We start from the raw sequence: 14,843 nt of genomic DNA, 5'->3' as shown, positions 1-14,843 counted from the left end.
GGCAGAAGGAAAAAACATAGTCTCGGCCAGCTTTAAAAGGCGGCGTTTTTCAAAGAAATACTCGACGGGGGAGCCCTGCTTGAATTTGAAATTAAGCGCGGCGTCCCATCTTTGCACTGGGTCGCTTCGGAATGTCTTCAAGAATTTTCCCTTCCACTGGTACCAAGAGTGGCCAAGATCTTCAATAATGTGCACATCGTACCACTTCCGTGCAACACCTCTTAAATAAGTACGCATGTTAGTAATCTTGTCCTCATTAGAGTGCCATTTGTTCTTCCCAGCGGCATATTCATAGAATTCAAGCCAACTTTCTGGGCTTGAAGACAAGCCGTTCTACAAAATTCTACAAATTTAGTCACCTGCTCCTCAACGTTTAGAGAGCTTATAAGCGACGTCACCAGTTGGTTTTGTTGTGCAATCTGTTCTTGTTGTAGCTGAAGGACTTTCAAAACGAGGCTCACTTCTTCTGTCGAAGACCGTGATCCAGAGTCCTTATGACGCATCGGTTGAAGAACCAATTCGTCGAATATAGCCAGACGCAAGTTTACTTTCACCGCACCCTTCCGACGTAGTTCAGCAATGTCAATGGAAACCTTCTCTAAAACCAGGTTCACGAGTTCTGCCGAGGTGAGTTCGCGAGGTAGTTCCACCGCTGGTTCGTCTTGAGCTCGGTATCTCGAAAAGATGATCTTCTCTGCGGAAGTCTCCTCGAGCAAAAATGTCACCCACATGTTGGAGTCAGTTGCCGGCTGCGCCAAAATAATGTAGCCTTCCTAGTTAAAGGACACAGTAGACGTAAAGCATTCCTGTGGAACTGGCGTCCATCTCATCTACATTTTATTCTCACTTCCTTCTTCTCTTCTCCTGTCCACCGGTTCCCGCGCTTCTTCATCTTCTATTCGACTAGCATATATATATATATATATATATATATATATATATATATATATATATATATATTTATATATATATATGTGTGTGTGTGTGTGTGTGTGGCGTTTGACATTGGTCACGGCGCAAGCGTGTCTCTTTATGAATATGCGTTCGATTCGCCGTATAACAGTCGGTAGTGCGCGCTGTGTGTGTGTTTCGGGCATGGGGACGCGTTCCTTGAGTGTATGCGTGTGTGGATGTGTGCTTGAAAGCGGCAGTGCTAAATTGCGCCTAACTATTTTAATACGACGGCTCACCAACTAGTCCAAGACAAAGTTCTAGTTGTGCAGTCGCCGCGACCGCGCATTGGTCTGGTGCTCGCCATGGACACTGAGGGACCACAGTGAGTATCCTTCTTATTGAACTTGTAACTTTAGAAGTGGTGACGTAAGATGGTTACCACAGGAAAATCGTTCAAGCGTTAGATAAGGCTCAGAATTTAGTATTTCTATTGTTCTCACCTTCACCGGCCGCGCAGCTGTGCAACAGAAACGAATTCCCAATGGCAGACTGACGATTTCGCTAGAATCGTAATTTTTTCCTTGAAAACTGCAGAACGCTTGCTACAAATGGCAGGATAACTGCAGATGAAAGGTAAATACTATACACTGCTCGCCTCAATAAGCGCGGCAAGTTTCTTCTGCAGCGCGTGGCGAGGTAGATATGTCAACCCACCTCATCTCTTTGTTTTCCTATTTACAAGCTTCTGGCTATATAGAAAAAAAAATTGTTCCCTCAAGATAGACTCGAATTGGTTTGGAATAAACCCACGTTCCTTGCTAATACTCTGTACACCCACCTTTTTGGCTTATTTATAAATATTGCTTGCCAATTTCCATTACTCTTCAGCTTTTTACGTTTTTTCCCGAGTGTTTTCTCCCGAGCATAATTGATGTCTGCAGATCTCACAGTTAGCGAGCGCGTAAGTATACTCGAGAAATGAAAACACTGCCGGCTGTGGCAACTGCACGTAGCCGAGAACATCCCGCGATAGTGTAAGTGATTAATCTGTCATTGCCAGATATAACTGCCGGAAAATTGTGAAATAGCAAGGGGAAATCCATTAGACCGTCCGAGCTTCTTCCTAAAAAACAGATAAGCCGAGCATAAGCTTAACTAAAATTTCGGTTAGTTTTCCTTAATCTGCTAGTTTCGAAGTGCGAAAGAGTAATTCCACAAACCATTGTCCATTTTTCTTTGTTTTAAGCATAACAGGGAACGTTTATGTTTATGCTGCCGTGCATTGTTGGTCTCCGAACTTTGAAAGAAATGGAGATGGTTCGAGATAGCATAGACAGCATAGCATAGGTGTGGGTGACCACGGTAGCACGACCTACATTTCCATGAAATTCATTACAACGCTCGCAAGGCTCTCGGGATACCATTGCTGCATGTTTTTGTTGACTGCTCGAGCAGCAAAGGTTATGCTTGGAATAGGAGAAAGCACAATTTGCGCGTTTGTAAGCCATGCCACTAGTGTAAATAGTTATCATCTCTCCTTCTTAGGAAATAATAAACTATTACTATATTTTGCATACAATCCATATGCACGAGAACGCATGACAAATTGCTAATTAATAATGTCTGGGGATATATTGCATGCCAATAGCTTTTAGTGTAATGTTTATGAACAAATCAGTTTAAGATTGTGTAGTAATGCGTGTGTTGTCCTTGCGTCACATTAAGATTGTAAACCTACAATTCCGTTTACTTATGAATGAAATATGGTGTTACGTTCAAGAAAAATGCGCCATCAAAAGTAATTATAACTTCAGCGATTTTATTAAAAAAGGTTACCGTGCTCGACGGCCAGGATGGCGCAAGTGGTGGCTGGCCACATCGTTTAAACTGAAATGTAATAATTACTGAAATGCAGGGTGTTATCTTTAGCGGCCCCAAATTTTTAAACATTGCCTGTGGCAGACAGCACCATTCTAACCCTTCATCTAAATTATTTGATAAGGCGGCCATTATTTCTACGAGAAACCAAAATGCCTAAATGTATAAATATAATTACGGTAATTATTCTTTGAATATTTTCTCTGTGGCGCATATTTCAGTCATTGAATTGTAGCTTGTGACTGTACAGGGCATATCGAGTTAGAGCGAACTCACAGGGCTACGTTATTTAAGAGAAATTATTTTCAAAGTGACCGACAAAATGCATTGGCATTCCTGGTATATTTGGACTTCAGTGCATAAAAGAGCGTTTTCTTGAAATGGTAAGTGAAAGAAAATTTCATTTTTACCGCATATTTGATGGCGCTTATCTCGTACGCGGGGCTATCTTCAGAATTCATTTTAAGTCACTATGCTTCGCATACTCACTAGCCAAAATTCGTAAATTGAAATATATGCCGTGAAGGAATTAAGTAAGCAGGGCGTAATTAACGTAACTATGTTAATTACTCAAATAAGCTTATTGATTTCTCGTAAAAGTAATGGCCGCCTCATTGAGTAATGAAGATCAAGGGTTAGAACTATGCAATCTGCCACAGCCTATTAATAAAAATTTGATGGAGCTAAAAATACACGATGTATGTGATCTATTCTTATTTTTTAATCATGCCATTACTGAAACTTTGAATTACATGCCATTTTTCCTTTGCCTTGTAAATATCTAAATAAATTGTTTGCTTATATTGATGAAACAACATTGGTATATTGCTCAGTTGACATTTTTGCAAAGACGACAGAAATAAGCATGGAGATCCCAACAGTACCATAGATTATTTACTGTCTTCTTTGTTAACAGGCCCCAAATATTACATTCGAATACAATTTTTTTTGCAAAGAGCTTTATCAAGGTATGGCCTCCCGGAGAATGTCCTCTGGTGCATGCATGTCAACGCTCTGCCCCCATTCGTGCTACATAGGCTCCTAAAATTACTTCCTAAAGAAATAGAACAATTTTCAGATCCGGGTTCTTCGTAACACATTGGATTGGATTGGAGAAACTTTAATTATGCCTGCAGTTGGGCGCTCGCGCGCCCCGACGAGGGCCTACGTCATCCTCGAAGGTGCCGTTACTCGGCGCGGGTCTCCGCTCGCCGTTGCCGGCTCGCTGGGTCCGTGCCTTTCGAGCGCCTCGAGGACCTGCTGGACGGCCCAGAGCTGATCGTCTCGGTCGTAGCTCTTCGCGGCTGCCTCGAGCCGCGGTGGGAGTGCTCTTGAGTTAGCGTCTTCTGGATATTTAATGCAGTCCCACAAGATGTGCGTGTAGTCTGCGGTCCCCCTCCGGCAGACTCTGCACATATCTGTCGGATATGTCTCGGGGTACATGCGATTTAACAGTTTCGGGCTCGGCAGCGATCCGGTCTGGAGCTGTCTCAGTACTACCGCCTCCGCTCGACTCAGTCTCGGGTGCGGGGGTGGAAGAGTCCTGCGAGCCAAGCGGTAGGCCTTCGTGATTTCATTGTAATCCGTCATGCGGTCCTTGGTTCTGAACCATGTCGGACGGTCTGTCGCCGGGGCGCGGTTGGTTAGCGCTCGCGCCGCGGCGTGTGCCGTCTCGTTATGGTTCTCATTGCGTTCCGACGCGTCGCCCGCGTGCGCCGGGAACCACTTGAGTCGTACTTTTCGTTCGTCTAGTTTTACCGCTCGCAGTACGCGCTCAGCCTCCCTGCAGATTCGCCCTTTGGCGAAGTTTCGCACCGCCTGTCTTGAGTCACTCAGCACCGTGTGGCAGTCTGCGTCGGCGATGGCCAGGGCGATGGCTACCTCCTCCGCTTGCTCCGCTTCGGTGCTTCTCACGCTCGCTGCCGTCCTCGTGGCGCCGGTTGACGCCTCTATGACGACCGCTGCGAAGGCGTTCCGTTGGTATTCGGCCGCGTCCACGTACCGCGCGTGTTCGTCGTTGGCATGCTGGTCGATGAGAGCCTTGGCCCTCGCCGCTCTTCTTCCCTTGTTGAACTCGGGATTCATGTTCCTCGGTATGGGGTCGATTCTGGTCTGGCGTCGGACCTCTTCGGGGACGGGGAGCTTCATCTCCACCTCGTTCGAGCGTCTTATTCCCAGATCGTCCAGTATCTTCCTCCCGGCTTTGGTCATGGACAGCCGCTCCAGTTGAGAGGTCCGTTGCGCTTCGGCTATTTCGTCGAGCGTATTGTGTAGCCCGAGTTGTAACAAGCGGGCCGTGCTTGTGGACTCGAACAGGCCCAGCGCTGTCTTGTACGCTCTTCTGATGAGCACGTTGATTTTGTTTCGTTCGTGTTGCAGCCATCTGTGGTAGGCTGCAACGTACGCGACGTGGCCGATGATGAAAGATTGGACGAGCCTAATTAGGCTCTCCTCTCTCATGCCAGCCTTTCTGGAAGTGACTCGTTTGAGGAGTCGAATCGCGTTGGCTGTTTTTGCCTTGAGACGGGTGATGGTTTCGCCGTTCCTTCCGTGCTTTTCGATGACCATGCCTAGGATCCTAATTTTGCCGACCTCGGGGATTACGTTGCCGGATTTGGTCACGATTCTGATTTTTTCGCTTTCGCGTTGTCTAGTCTTGCCTCTGCTGTATTTGGTAGGTGGGAGTATGAGAAGCTCCGATTTGCTCGGCGAACATCTCAGTCCGGTGCCTTCCAGCTGGTCTTCTATTGCGTCGACGGCGGCTTGCAGCGCGCCCTCGATGTGGGCGTCGCTGCCACCGGTCACCCATATCGTGATATCGTCCGCGTAGATGGTGTGCCTGACGTCTTCGATGCACCCGAGCTTTTCGGCCACTCCGATCATTACCAGGTTGAACAGCATTGGCGAAATGACCGATCCCTGTGGTGTTCCGGTGCTCCCGAGCTTCTTCTCTTGCGTCTGTAGGTCGCCTGCTCGTAGCTCGACAGTCCTGTCCGTGAGGAAGTCCTTGATGTAGTTGTAGGATCTTTCCCCCATGTTGAGCTTGGAGACTTGGGACAGAATCGCCGAGTGTTTCACCTTATCGAAGGCGCTCTGCAGGTCGAGCCCTAGGATGGCTTTGTTGTCGCGGGCGCTGCCGCCATCATCGATGATTTGGTGTTTGAGCTGCAGCATCGCGTCCTGCGTGCTGAGATGCTGTCTGAAGCCGATCAAAGTGGCCGGGTACAGCCCTTCTCGTTCCAGGTAGTCTTGCCACCTGTTGAGCAGGACGTGCTCCAGCACCTTGCCCACGCAGGACGTGAGCGAGATGGGCCGGAGGTTATCCGTGTCCGGCGGCTTCCCCGGCTTGGGGATCAGGATGGTCTTGGCTGTCTTCCACAGCTTTGGCAGCGCTCCCGCTCTCCAGCACTTGTTGTAGTAGTGTGCGAGCTTTTCAATCGAGCCGTCATCGAGGTTCTTGAGCGCCTTGTTCGTGACGAGGTCCGGGCCGGCTGCCGACCGGCTATTGAGGTCGTGCAGGGCCGCGCGTACCTCCTCGACGTCGATGTCACGATCGAGGTTCGCGTTAGGCAGGCCGCTGTACGGCGCGTGTTGTTCCGTAGGTGTAGTCGGCAGGTATTTGTCGTTAATGCGCCTGGTGACTTCGTCGACGCCGTGTGCTGAGACCGCCCGATGTATGAGCTTGGCGAGTCTGTCCCTTTGGTGCGACTTGGTCTTCGTTTCGTCGAGCAGGTGCCGCAGTAGGTTCCACGTCTTCCCGCTATGCATCTGCCCGTCTGCCGCGTTGCAGATCTCGTTCCACTGTTGCATGCAGAGAGCGCGGCAGTGATCCTCGATCGCTCGGTTCAGCTCCGCCACCTTCTTTCTCAGTCTGCGGTTAAGCCGTTGTTTCCTCCAGCGATTTAGTATCGACTGTTTGGCCTCGATGAGATGCGCAAGCCGGCTGTCTACTTTGTCGATCTCCGCGCCCGTTTCAATCTCTTTGGTCGCGTCGCGTACGCTCTTGGTGATTTCGGCCGTCCACGAGTCGATGTCTTCGATCTCGTCGTCACCGTCGCTCTTCAGGCTTCTGGCGTCTCGAAAGGCATCCCAGTCTATCCATCTGTGTGTTTTGACGCTGGTGTCGTTGTGTTCCGGTATGCCGATTTCCACGATGGTGTGGTCGCTGCCTAAGTCGATCCCCGTGTTTCGCCATGTGATCGCGCCCCGGATGTCGTTCTTGACGAACGTGAGGTCTGGAGTGGTGTCCCGGGACACGGAGTTACCGATTCTCGTCGGATGTGTCGGGTCCGTGATGAGGGTAAAGTCGAGTTCCGTGGCGTCTTGGTACAGGTCGCGGCCCTTTGCTGTGTACTTGTTGTAGCCCCAGGCAGGGTTCATCGCGTTGAAGTCTCCGCACGCGATCAGGGTGTTACGGCCCGCTGCGGTGCTGGCTCTGTGCAGTAATGTCTTGAATCTCTGTTTTCTCTGAGATGGCTTGCTGTAGACGTTGAGCAGAAATATGCTTCCTTTTCTCTTCTTGCCAGGGATGATTTCGGTCAGTGTGTGCTCGATCTTGAGATTGCTTTGCAGCTCATGTTCGACGAACGTGAGTCCCTTCCTGACCAGGGTGCACAGGCCTCTGCCGTCGGGCGGTCCCTTGTGCACTCTGTAGCCGGGGAGGGACGGTGCGTCGGTTAGTGTCTCTTGTAGTAGTATAACGTCTGGCTTGTGCGCGGCATGTACGATGTGCTGTTGGATGACTGCCTTCTTCCTTCCGAAGCCGCGACAGTTCCACTGCCACGCGGTTACACCTGCTGCTGCTGGTGTTGCGTTGGCGGCCATGATTGCGTTGCCGTGTACGGGGCTCCCTGGTTGGGTGGATGATGCGCGAAGAGGGGCGCAAACGTCGGGTGGCCTACCATCGGCTGTAGGGTCCTTTCGATGTAGGCGAATCTGTTCGTGTTATCGGCTCGGTAGGTCTCCATTGTTTGTTTCAGTGCTGTCACTGCTGCGATGTTTGTCGTGATTAGCTGTTCGAGTTTGCTGAATGTCGCTTCGAATTTCGCTTCGAGGCTGTCGATGCGATCGTTTTCTGTTTGCGTGTGCGTGGCCTCGATGGCTCGCTTCTTCGGTGCCGGTTGCTCTATGGCTGTCTCCTGGATGTTCGTTGTCGTTTCCTCGGTCTTGCTTGTGCTTGGCATGGGTCTCTGTAGAGGCTCGTTGTTGCATAGCAGCAACTGACGAATCTCGGCGATCTCTTTCGTGAGGTTGTTGATGGTCGCTCGCAACGCCGCGTTTTCGTGTCTTAGGAGCTCATTTGCCTCCCGGACCTTATTCATATCTTCTTTCTTCGTGGTTTCGGTGATTTTCTGCACGTTCCTTATGTTGTTTCCTTTCGCTGCGTCGACCCAGCTCACTCGCTCACGTGACGGTGACGTTTTCCTGCTGAGGCTTCTCTTGCAACAACTGTTGTCTCTGGATTTGGGCGCGCGGTTTTCCGATGGGGTCCTTGACTTTCGCGCAGCTGGCGGCTTGTCCAGTGGCGGGAAATCGCTCTCCGACAGTAGCTGGCGTTCGGCCTGTCGGCGCTCCCATTGTCGCTTGCGCACTACGTAGGGGATCTTGTATTTCGCTTTGCACGTTCGGTCTCCGGTCGGGTGTTCGCCTCCGCACAACTGACATTTTGGGGTACAGCGATGGTCTTCTGTAGGGTTCGCGAGTCCGCAGGCCAGGCACGTCTTGATTGTGGGGGTCGGGCAAACGTCCTTGCGGTGTCCCACTCGGCCGCACTGCTGGCAGACGTCGATCTGTTTCTTGTAGAGGCGGCACGGAATCAGGGTGACTCCGTATCGGACAAAGTTCGGTACCTTGGACCCCTGGAACACCACAATCGCAGTGGTCGTACTTCCAATCCTTTTTGAGGCCACTGCTAGCGGGTTCCTCTCGTTGACGATCTTTCTATCTAGCTCTTCGGCGCTCGCGTCGATGGGGATGCCTCTGATGACGCCCTTCACGGTGTCGTGAGGTGCCGTGCGATATGCGCTGACCTCGTAGGGTTTGCCTTGAATGGATATTTCCTGGATTTTAGCGTACCTTGCCGCGTTGTCTTCGTTCGGTGTACTTACGACCATGATGTTCTGTTGTGTGTTGGGGCAGATGGTGTCCGCGGCGCTTTCCTCGCTCGTGATCTTGGCCGCAGCGAGTATGGCCGCAGCGACGGTGGTGGTGCCGGTCTTGACGATGTCCAGTCCCCCTCTGGGTCTGACAACTATCTTGGTTTCTTCTAGTGGCATGGCTGGCATGCGTGCTGCCTTGATGGCCGAGGCTCTGACGTTCTTGTAGAATTTTGACCTCGTGCTTGTTTGACACCCGCCGGGTGCGTCGGGCTTGCCGCTGGCGGGGGTCCGCTGGCGCAGCCTCGACATGCGTTCCCCCGCGAGCGTCCATCCGGCGTCGCTGTGGTATGCCTCGGGTGATATCTCTGTTCCCTGAACTTGAACGCACATGTGATTGTCCACGATCATTGTTGTTTCAGAGGGCGCCTCCATCTCGGAGCTGACGAGTGGCACACTTAGTTTGACCTATGGCACAACTAGCTACGAAACAGATTGCTGGAGTGTGCGGCGAATAGCAGTCTGCTTTGACTAAGCCGGTTAAGTAAACGAAAACTAAAGCACGGGGTGCCCTGCAGCTAGCTAATGAAGGCTGTGCTGCAAAATTCACTTCCCTTTGGCGTCTACAACGGCCCTCTATACTGCCGAATGAGATGGGAAGGAACTGTGCTTCACTTTCTGGCTAAAGAACTGCAGAGAAAAGTGCACAGCGTTGCAATCACGGCACAGCAAAGAGATCAAATGCATGCAAGGACTGAAACTTCAAAAAAAGAAAGAAAGAAAGAAAGGAACAGCTTTTGTATTCGGTCTTTTAGCTGCTTACGGTGGCTTCGCTTCAGTACCGTGCAGCAGCTGCAAGAAATGAGGGTAATTTGTTCCAGAGCTCGTGCTGTCTGCTGTCCTAAACCGCAACGTAATAACGTTTTACTCCAAGCATGGTCCCCTGGTTGCCGACTTGTGTTGACGGTTCACGGGCGGTTGTTCTGCATTCAGCGCAGTTTGGACTTCCACATGGATCTAAGAATAGCCCCATTTACGGACAACGTTTACCGTAATATGAAACCATGTAAACAACAACGGAGAGCTCTTGTTTCGACCTAGACAAGACGAAAAGGTCGAAGGAGTACGAAGATTCTAATCAATTAGCCGTGGGCGAGCAAGGAAAGCTTGATGTTGGAGCTAACATTCCCAGGTGATGCGTTAGGGTGCGCAACTTGTCATTGTTCTCATGAAGTGTCTTTGCCGAAATATTGACTCCGGGTAGAGGTTTTACTCGTTTGCCGGCTGTTAATAGTCTCTGGTTTGTGTAGTTCTTCTGTCTCAGCCCAGTTGTTTATGACTAAGTGTGTTGTGTTGACCGCTGCTTTTTTGTCGATGCGAATTTCAAGTTACTCCGTAGGCGACGCCGCTCCCTTATCAACGGCGATGGACGTGTGGAGGAGTGCCGCGTCCTTGCAGGTCAACAGCGGCCGCTCCCAGAAAGCGGTCAAGTCACCAGAAAGACCGACAGCGAGGACACCGGGATCTACTCGGCGATCAGTGATGAATCCTCGGAGGATAGTGACTTCGTGCCGGTAGCAACGCACATAGCAGAGATATGACTCGTCAGGACATCTCTTTCCACAAGGAAGACGACTGTGATCCTGACGCGAAAGTCATTGGACGGCACAATTTTATTTGTGCCTGTGGCTGCTAGCGACAATCTAAACCAGCTCAACTGCCAAGCTATATCAGTGTCGCTCGAGACCCTTGTTCTGGGTCAGAGTAAAGATGTAAGAACCAACGCCTGTAAGAACATTCTCGCTATAGATGTCACAAACCGCAGCGCGCTAGACGCTTTGAGCAACGTTAACGTGATGGATAGCTTCAACGTACGCTTCTGTCAACCAGACGATCATGACTCTATAGCTGGTGCTGTGCAGGACGTAGACAATTGCCTCAGCGATGCTGACCTGCGTATACTGGTCAAGCCGGCGACAGAGGTAACTGCCATGTAGTAAGCCTATCGCCTAGGGAATTCGCACTTTGTGAAAATAACTTTTAAAGAAGACAGCCTACCGTCACACGCCGTCGGTCACTTCCGACACGCAGTACGACCTTTTGTGTCAAAGCCGCTTCACTTCAGGGCACGTTAGTGCGGTTTGCACAAATGCTGTCGTGTGATCACGATGCTCTGGGCCACACAGCTTCGACGTCTGTCGTACAGAAAACCAAAACTGCGCCAATTGTCAAGGCTCTCACGATGCATGTTCCAAGAATTGCCCACATGGGAAAAATGAGATTAAGGTCATGAGGCAAATGACCAGAGATAGTTTCGTCGCACAGGGAGGCTGTTGCTAAAGTGCATGCGATGTCGGCATTCCCATCCCCGGAAATTTGCGAAACCCACTGCTATTGCTAAGAATGCACCACGTCCACTGACAGTTAACATACTTCCACACATAACTAGCAGTACCAGCAGCGAGGATCCTAAACAGTAAATCTTCAATATCATTGCCTCATACAAGGTGTGGCCGTCATTGCAACGGCTAGACCAACCAGAGGAGCAGGAAGATGTAGCGCGCTCGCCGAATCATGCTGCACCTTCTGACAGCAGCCAAGACGACGACAAACAGTTTGTCACCATGACCAGGGCACTTATAAACACGCTACGGGTACTACCGACTGCCATACACACTCCGGCGGCTCGAGGTGCGCTTCAAATACTGGATGCCCTGAATTCGGTACTATTTAGTTTCTAGAAGCACCATGGCTGCTCCTCTGCACTCGCTAATTAAGGATATCAACGAAGCGTCTATCTCCCAATGGACTGCCAGAGGTCTTAAATCCCGTATTTAGGACTTTCTTCCCTTTGTTTTTAAGAACAAATTTTCAATCATCGCCACTCGTGAGCCAAACATTGAGAGCGCCAGCCGCCTATCAGGATATGAAGCTTTTACGTCTGCCACCTGAAGCAACCGCAGCAAAGTCATCTTTTACGTCAGACGCAAGTTCTCTTATGTTGCGCACCAATCGGCACGTAATGACGACAATCAGTATGTATGTTTGACTATAAAATGCAAGAACATTGCACTCAAACTCGTAGATGCCCACATTTCCCCTTCGAGTCGAATTGACAACGCAAGACTAAGTGCGATGTTAACAGCGACACCTGGACCATGGATTATTACTGTCGATTTTAATGCGCATCATTCGCTAGGGGAAAGCTTAACGATAAATTTTTGAGGAAGACGTGTACTACTCTTCGCATCGGACCATGAACTCTGCGGCCTAAATGACGGCAGTCCCACTCTTCTGCGAGGATTCAGATACAGCAGCTGCCTGGACTTAACTTTTGTTTTAAGATGCCTCAGTGTAAGTGGGAAATGGTTTCCGAACAACAAAACGCATGGTAGTGACCACATTCTAACATAGTTCCAACAACATGTGTTCTCCGGAGTGCCAAAAGGCTTAGTTTTATCCCCAATACTACTTTTGATTTACATTAATGATTTACCTACTAGCATCGCTTCTTCTGTCTGTGTTTTGATGATGATTGCGCTATCTACCGCACCATTTCCTGACGCAATAATCCTTCAAACTGACCTAAATAATATTTCTGCTTAGTGCGAAATGTGGAAAATGGAACCTAACATCCTTAAATGTAAATCAATGAGAGTACCGCGTAATAACATGTCTTGCCCGAACTACCTTCTTCACAGCACGGCTCTTGAATCCGTAACTACATATAAATACCTCGGTGTACATATTACTAATGACCTTTCATGGAAGTACCACATCGAGCACGTAACATCAAAGGCCAATCGCATGCTTCGTTACCTGAAAAGAAACTTCTTTCTGACACCGTCATCACTCAAGCAACAATTATATATCACTTATCTCAGATCTAACCTCGAATATGCCTCGTCAATCTGGGACTCTGGCCTTGCAACTCTTACCAATAACTTAGAGGCAATGCAGAATCACTCAGCGCGTTTTATCCTAACTACCATCGAACTTTCAGCGTAACTAACACGAAAGCGATACTTAATCTGCCCCTGCTTGCAAATAGACGGAAAACATCTCGACTTGCATTGTTTCATAAGATCTATCGTCGTAATCATGTTCTTCGGACCCGACTGATTGAACCGCCCAATTTTTTTTCATCTCGGCTTGATCCCCACAACAAAGTCCACGTCCCTCACCAAAACACTGTAACATACTCGCACTCTTTCCTGCTAAAAACTAGCCTTGACTGGAACTATCTTCCCGCCTCATTAGTTAGCATTGCCGACTTTGACCATTTTCGTGAAACTCTTGCCAGCGCAATTTACCGCATTCCAACATTTTTTTTTGTTTCTGTAAACATTCTCTATGTCGGTTGAAAACTTCATCTTTTTTTTATCGATATGATATAAGAAGATGTTGGCGCACAGTTTAAGGCGCCGGCGACTCCTCATCTCTTGAGTGGTTCCGGCATACATCGTACAGGGTTCAAGGTTACATATCAAATAGTCTTTTCACACAAGCACCAGGACTTGTCACTCAACGTTTCCACAAGAAGACTATGACGTAAGGAACACATAGTACATACAATATACAATGTAAATGTCTCCACACTTATGTAGATAAAAGCCTCAAAAGTACAAAAGATATTGTCGCCTAATAACACATTGTCTAGTCAGCGGGTGGTACATACATCGTGTAAATGCATTATCACATACAGTCACAACAGAACAGTCAACATAACATAATTCACAAACAGATTGATATATACAGTGACAATGAAATGAAGGGAACAATGAAAGCGCTAATAACGTCCAGCAATGCCGCTGTCTTCAAGAAAAGTTTTTAGGGCTTTTAAAGCACTCTTCTGTTAAGGCCGTTGTTGGCCAAGGGCCCAAAAGTTTCCTTAAACTGAAAGGTCTGCGGTCTAATTTAATTAGCGCTGATTTAAGTCGGCTTCTTGGTGCGTCGTGATGTGGGCAATCTAGAAGGAGGTGATATATATCTTCGTCTACAAATCCACGATCACATTCGGGGGTTTCCGCACGGCCGATTCTGTGTAAGAAATGCTTTGTGTAGGCAGTGCCTAGCCTTAATCGATGAATAAGGGTTTCCATAATTCTATCTAATGACAATGAAAATTTGAATTCAATAAATGGATCACTATGATATAAGTCCGAGTTCTTAGAATTCTGGTGAAACCAAGTGTTTCTAGACATTTTGAGAGATGTCCTTATAATGCAGCGTAATTCATCCTTTGATATTGGGAGCGGAGCCGTATCATTCTTGAGGTGCGCTTGTCGTGCTGCTTCATCGACTGCTATGTTGCCAGGAATGTCGCAATGCCCTGGTATCCACTGGAATGCTATTGAATGTTTCGCTTCGCTTGCATTTGTGAGGTTTTTTAAGTGTTTCATATATTATACTGTCACTGAATGTTTTCCCCTTTGTGTTGCAGAGTAATGTTAGAGCCGCCTGTGAATCGCTGAAAATTACCCATTTTTGCGCATCTCTTACTGACAATATAAATTTTATCGCACATAGGATTGCGAACAGTTCAGCCGTTGTGGACGAAGTCGCACGAGATAACTTAAATGATTCTTGTTTGTTGAGGAGCGGCATAATGAATGATGAAGTTGGAGAGGTTGCTGTACTGGAGCCATCTGTATAGACGTGTGTGTATCCTGAATACCGCATATATATCTGGTAGAGTGCTAGTTGTTGAGCGACTCGAATGAACATGTCTCTTTTGCTGAATATCCCATCTACTGACAAATCGATTTTTGGAACTGTAAGCAGCCATGGAGGATATTCGATGTCTGAGTTCCAAAATTCATTTCTTGGCAATATGTGAAGGTTTTCTTGAATTTCTACATGAACATAACTTCTATCTTGTTTCATTATGTCTTGAGCCAATGGGTGGTTTTTATGCTGGGTTTGAAGACGGAAATAATGCCGGCATGTTTCTGCAGTTCGCATAACTGGAAATGG

General features: G+C 48.5%; 1 protein-coding gene across 1 annotated transcript in view; it reads right to left on the bottom strand.

The window, feature by feature from the left end:
* Window positions 1-9,260, bottom strand: part of LOC142578220 (uncharacterized) — a 54,428-nt gene extending 45,168 nt beyond the window's left edge. Inside the window, exon 1 of the mRNA XM_075687623.1 lies at window positions 7,890-9,260. Coding sequence (XP_075543738.1) covers window positions 7,890-9,260 — 1,371 coding nt within the window. The remainder of the gene's footprint in view (window positions 1-7,889) is intronic.
* Between the last annotated feature and the right edge of the window lie 5,583 nt (window positions 9,261-14,843).

The sequence above is a fragment of the Dermacentor variabilis genome, chromosome 4, assembly GCF_050947875.1.
Source record: "Dermacentor variabilis isolate Ectoservices chromosome 4, ASM5094787v1, whole genome shotgun sequence".
NCBI lineage: Eukaryota > Metazoa > Arthropoda > Arachnida > Ixodida > Ixodidae > Dermacentor > Dermacentor variabilis.
Note: the sequence above shows the minus strand (reverse complement) of the source record. Positions and strands in the feature narration are given on the sequence as shown.